This window comes from Mus caroli, chromosome 4 (genome assembly GCF_900094665.2).
Source record: "Mus caroli chromosome 4, CAROLI_EIJ_v1.1, whole genome shotgun sequence".
NCBI classification, from domain to species: Eukaryota; Metazoa; Chordata; class Mammalia; order Rodentia; family Muridae; genus Mus; species Mus caroli.
Genome location: NC_034573.1, coordinates 106,114,225 through 106,120,022, shown reverse-complemented (window position 1 = coordinate 106,120,022; position 5,798 = coordinate 106,114,225). Strand labels below are relative to the sequence as shown.

General features: G+C 45.1%; 1 protein-coding gene across 2 annotated transcripts in view; it reads left to right on the top strand.

The window, feature by feature from the left end:
• LOC110292333 (cytochrome P450 4B1) overlaps positions 1-4,318 on the top strand; it is a 22,585-nt gene extending 18,267 nt beyond the window's left edge. Inside the window, exons 8-12 of one of the 2 annotated variants that reach the window (XM_021159621.2) lie at positions 277-467; positions 2,170-2,303; positions 3,152-3,216; positions 3,312-3,394; positions 3,813-4,318. In XM_021159621.2, the coding sequence (XP_021015280.1) occupies positions 277-467; positions 2,170-2,303; positions 3,152-3,216; positions 3,312-3,394; positions 3,813-3,996 (657 nt within the window). In that variant the 3' untranslated portion in view covers positions 3,997-4,318. Of the gene's footprint in view, positions 1-276; positions 468-2,169; positions 2,304-3,151; positions 3,217-3,311; positions 3,395-3,812 lie in introns of those variants that run through there. The other variant, XM_021159622.2, reaches the window with a different exon arrangement.
• The last annotated feature ends 1,480 nt before the right edge of the window (positions 4,319-5,798 follow it).

Below are 5,798 nucleotides of genomic sequence, written 5' to 3'. Positions count from 1 at the left end.
TACCCCTCTGGAGCTCGTGTCTCTAGCTGCACATTAATCAGAAGATGGCCTAGTCGTCCATCAGTGGAAAGAGAGGCCCATTGGTCGTGCAAACTTTATATGCCTCAGTACAGGGGAATGACAGGGCCAAGAAGTGGGAGTGGGTGGGTGGGGGAGTGGGTGGGGGAGCGTGTGGGGGCCTTTTGTGATAGCTTTCTTATGCTTCCTCAGATTTGTATCCAACAGCTACTGTTGGGCATTCTTCTCATCCCTAACTCTCATTGTACCTTCTTTCAGGATGAAAGTGGGATCAAGTTGTCAGATGCAGACCTCCGGGCTGAAGTGGACACATTCATGTTCGAAGGCCATGACACCACCACTAGTGGTATCTCTTGGTTTCTCTACTGCATGGCCCTTTATCCTATGCACCAGCAGCGATGTAGGGAGGAGGCCCGTGAGATCCTAGGGGACCGGGACTCCTTCCAGTGGTGAGTGATCTGAGCATGAGCTTGGCCCATCTTGCTCAGTCCAGGCACAGCTTGTACCCGCTCTGCCAGTGCCTACAAAAGATAACACACAGCTATTCCAGAGGGGAGGTGATGTTGGCAGCAGTTGTTTCTTATTGTTGTTGTATAGCTGTCTTAGGGGTTAACTATATATATATATACTCTCCTGCCCCAGTTCATTCTCCCCCAAATGGGGTTTTTTCAGTGTCACATTAAGTTGTCAACAGAAGCTGAATTTCATAATGACAGAATATGAATCCACACTGGGTTTTTGGATAGAGTAGAGACGGCTGAGAAAGAGGGGGAAGCAGGAGATGAAGGTGAGAAGACAGCTGAGAAGGCTAATCCCTTGCTGCCTGCTACCTGTCTCCTACCTCTGGATGCCAGCACATAGCCCCCAGATGCCACATTTCTTTTCATGGCGAAGGAGACTAATTTCCAAATACCAATACTTAAAAACTTATATGTGGCTCCCCCTTCTTTGTTTCTCAGCTCAAGCCTGAAGTCCTAAATGTGACACTAGCAGAAACAACTTTTCTTTCAGAGTGGTCTGGGAGTCGCACCCAGACCACTCTTGCTGCTTCCTTTTTGTAGACCTTTGTAGCCTGACAGTCACCGCCTCCCACTGAGTTCCTGATGTGGCTCCAGCACTGTACAGGACACATAGTAGGAATACAGAAATTGGCCTATCGGCATCAGGAGTTTCTGTTCTTCTAAGGAGGACTGATCTGTAATTCCAGCGTCAGAGATGTGAAGGATGGAGTCTCCATAATTGAAGTTTATTTATTGAATGTTGGAAACCTTCCAAGGGGTCCAGCCATGAACAAAGTACTATCTGGAGCACATTGCAAGGGAGAAGAGGAGAGGAGGAGCCAGTTTGTTCCTCTTGTGGGAGATTTCAGACAGTCAGACTCACATTGTAGGAGAGTAACTTCGAGTTGTCTGGATGTTGAGGGTAGAGGGGTGAGAAGGAAAGGGGCTTGAATTGACTTTAAGGAAGGTTAAACCTCAGGTGAAGAGAGCTGTACATTCTTGGCTAAATAATGATGTAGATAGTCTGAGGCAGAGATTAATGCATATTTTATTTTCACTTAGTTTTATCCAGAATCCCAAGCAGCATCAAGGACGCTTATTTAATTAAATAGGACAAGAAATGAAAAGTCACGATTATGAGTTGAGTGATTTGGAATTTGAGGCTCTCTAAGAAGATATTATATAGTTCTGATGGTTACATCTCATATTTGGGTTTGAGCTTCCTGGTAGCCAAAGGAGTATTTATTTGAGTTTATCTTTATCCACTCATGGAAATTGGTTGGAACATTCAACTAAAAATTATCAGGCTACCTTTTTCCATTCCAGGCCCACAGGGAAGCCAAGCAGAAATTAAAGAAATGTTCTTGTGCTACTTGTTAAGGCCCTGTATGACACAAAAGTGGCCTTGCCTTTGAGGGTTGGGTGCACAAATGTCTCTAGGATCCTGTGCCTTCTCCTTCCAGATTGCTAGGTCTACATGACCACCCAGTGTGACATTACACTTAGGCACTTGGAGCCTCTGTGACTCCTCTGTTGGAAGTATGGTAGTGATAGGAAATGAAAACAGTATAGTGGTGAAGTTGTTGATGGGGCCTACCCTCTCCTGGGACCACACTGCTTCCAGTTCCTAAGTGTCCTGTGTTGCTGGCAGGGATGATCTGGCCAAGATGACCTACCTGACCATGTGCATCAAAGAGTGCTTCCGCCTCTACCCACCTGTACCTCAAGTGTACCGCCAGCTCAGCAAGCCAGTAACTTTTGTGGATGGCCGCTCTCTACCTGCAGGTAGGTTGCTGGGAACAGTGAGGGTGGAATGAAAGTATTATCTGTATCACTGGACCATCTTAACACCATGTGAAGAGAGCTTAGGCTTTGTGTGCAGGGCCCTGGGCCCCAAGCACCAGGCTCACAGAGTATGAGTAAACTTGCCTCTGCCCCCAAACCTCCATCTCTCCAACTCCCTCTTCTATAAAAAGAATATAAAGTTTATTTTTCTTTTAGGTTTCAGGGTAGTTATATGGATTTATTTTTCTGTGGATTGAAATAACAAGAGGATATACATATATCTATATATCTATATCTATATATATGTGTGTGTGTATACACATGTAAATGTATATATATAGGAATAGGTATAAGTATACCTATACATATATATTAGTGAGCATTCCACAGCTTCAGTAATAGTGACAGGCCCTAGGAGGAGTTCTTGTAGCCTGAAAATTGTCTCCTTCTCTTTTTTCTTATGTTTAAAACTATATTAAATTATTCTACTGTGGTACTTTTGTGGCCTTGACAAGTTCAGGGAGATGATTCGCATACACTATGACACAATGCACGTACATGTCCAGTTCTGTGTTATGGCTTCATAAGTGTTCAGATCTGAGCCTGACATAGTAAGCATCAAATGGATTGTATCTCTTATTACTAATAGCACAATAACTTCCTGGGATATTGGAGCTGCTACTGCTTACTAAATTACTTTGAGTGTGACCAAGAGATCAGTGTCACTGGCAGTGAACAAACAGGCAAAGGTTGGTGTCCAAGATAAGGGGACATTAGGGGACTTAGGCCTAATGAGGTGGTTTGGCTGCTTCATGATCCCTTGATATTAGACCTCATTTTGCTTACAGGCAGCCTGATCTCTCTGCACATCTATGCCCTCCATAGGAACAGTGCTGTGTGGCCTGACCCAGAGGTACAGTGTCTCTGGGCCTGGAGGTTAGACAGGGTATGGGTTACCCTCTGCCAGGATTTGGTGAGTACTTAAGAAAGCCCTATTTATCTCCTTAGGTCTTTGACCCACTGCGCTTTTCTCCTGAGAATATGACAGGACGGCATCCCTTTGCCTTCATGCCTTTTTCTGCAGGGCCCAGGTAGGTAGAGAGACAACATTCCCAGGCCCTCATGATTGGAGAGGAAAAGTAGAGGCCATCAGTGTGTGTGTGTGTGTGTGTGTGTGTGTGTGTGTGTGTGTGTGTGTGTATGGCATCATCTCGGAATGCTCTGTAACAAGGGGGCCCTTTTGGTATTTTTTTCCTGTTCCTAGGAAATAGGGGGGGCAGCTGTTTTCATTCTTTGAGATACTGCAAGCCAGAGCTCCCAATGTGAAGCTACCCACTGGGGCTTTTTACCATGCTCCTAAGATTTGTGTTTTTAAAGCCCACATCAACAAATCTACCAGCTATTGTGTGTCCAAAACTCGTTATTGTTTTTTGTGGGCCTCTAAGAACACTAAACTCTGTCATTCTGGTTAGCCAACAGCTTGATGCTTCTCTGTGTTGTTTGTTGCAGGAATTGCATTGGTCAGCAGTTTGCCATGAACGAGATGAAGGTGGTCACAGCCCTCTGTTTGCTGCGCTTTGAATTCTCCCCAGATCCCTCAAAGATCCCCATTAAGGTTCCCCAGCTGATCTTGCGCTCCAAAAATGGCATCCACCTCTACCTGAGGCCACTGGGCCCTGGGTCTGGAAAGTAGGTCTTAGGAGAGCAAGGGTATGGAGTCATTGTGGATCCCTGCCTTTGGGGGGCTTGGGAGATAAAAGCATGCACATTGAGAGTATCCTGGAAGACATTCTCTTGTAAACATGTGTGTGGAATTATTCAATGCCTGGGCTCTCAAACTCATTCCTTCACTCCACAAACATTTGCTGAATGTTTGGCTGCCTTGAGCAACTTCATTTATTTCTCATAACTGCATTCATTTAGCCATCTCAGTGGGCATTTGGGATATAATAGACATAAGGAAAATTGCTTAAACTAAATATGTACAAAATAAATAATACTTTAAAAAGCAAACACCCACCACCGAAGTCAAAGAATATGGAAGATGTTTTTACTGGCATGATGTCTTTCTTGGGATGTGTCTCTGTGGTACTTCTAGGTGTTGGTGTTTCACAGTTACATAGGGCTTTGGGCAATCACAGTATATCTTGGGAAGGTGATACAATAACATTAAAGGGGGGGCTTCCCAGGAAAAAGGGAACTCGTTTCTATAAGGCAAGGAATGAAGATGCAAAGTACTTCTGAGGTGAAGTTCAGGTTGGGGCCTACATATGATTTAGAGGTACTGCCTTAGCAGTTCCTGAAACAGCTTCTTGATGGCTATGGGTACCTATGTCACTAGGGGTCAAGGTCTAAGGTCACTACACTAGGAGGATCAAATCTTAGAATTAGCCCCATATGGAAAGAGGGCACCAGAAGCTAGGATCAGAAATAGGAGCCAGGAACTCTATCCCTGAGACTTGGTAAAGGTTTTAGGGCAATGGTTCTTCACATGTGTGCCACATCCCCTTTGATAGGAATGACCCCTTTACAGGGTCCACCAACACTAATCAGAAAACACAGTTTTTATATTATGATTCATTACAGTAGCAAAATTACATTTATAAAGTAGCAATGAATTTATTTTATGGCTGGGGAGGGGTCACCACAACATGAGGAACTGTATTAAAAGGTCAAAGCACTAGGAAGGTTGAGAACTACTGTTCTAGGGCATCTTGGGAAATGTGCCATATACCTTTCCTAATACCAATTCTTTTCTGATTGGAAGAAGGCCATAGCTTGGAAGATCTGCCGTAAGATACTTTATAACTCCTCTAAAGCCACTAGAAGCTGGGTTGTAAAGGTCCCATTATATTGTGCCTATTAGCTATAAGCCTTAATGCAACTAACTTGCCCCTTTTTCCTAGCACACAGATAAACGGTTCTCTGTGGGACCATGAAGGCAGCCTGTTTCCTGTTTGAGCTAGGTTTAAATTCCAGAGACCCAGCAGATAACTCTGCAAAGGACAGAAGAAAGTTGCCCACGCCCCCAGACACCAGGCTCCTGACTTGAGGCTCCAGTTCTCCACAATTCTGTGGCCATCAGTCATGTAGGGCAATGCCCCAAGCCCCTGTTGTTTGTCTGGACTCAACCTCCACAGTTACCTGGCAACAGCCAGGTAGACCTGGTCTGCTATAAAAGGGGCTGCTTGCCCCCTCCTCCCTCTCTTACTCTCTTATTCTCTTACTCTTGCCTCTCTCTCTCCCCTCTTGCTCTCCCTCTCTTCACATTCCCTCCCCCTCTCTTCATGTGGCATGGCTTCTCTACTTTCTCCCTCTCTCTGCCTTTCTCTGCCTCTACTACCCTCTTAGCTCCCCTGCCTTCATGACAGTAAATGCTTTAAAAGTATGACCTGCCTCTTCTCATTGGGATCCTCTGTGCTGGAGCAACAGAGCAGGTCTTCCTCTAAAGAGCATGCATCTAATCTTCCTGAGGCCTCCCTGTGCTCTCAGACA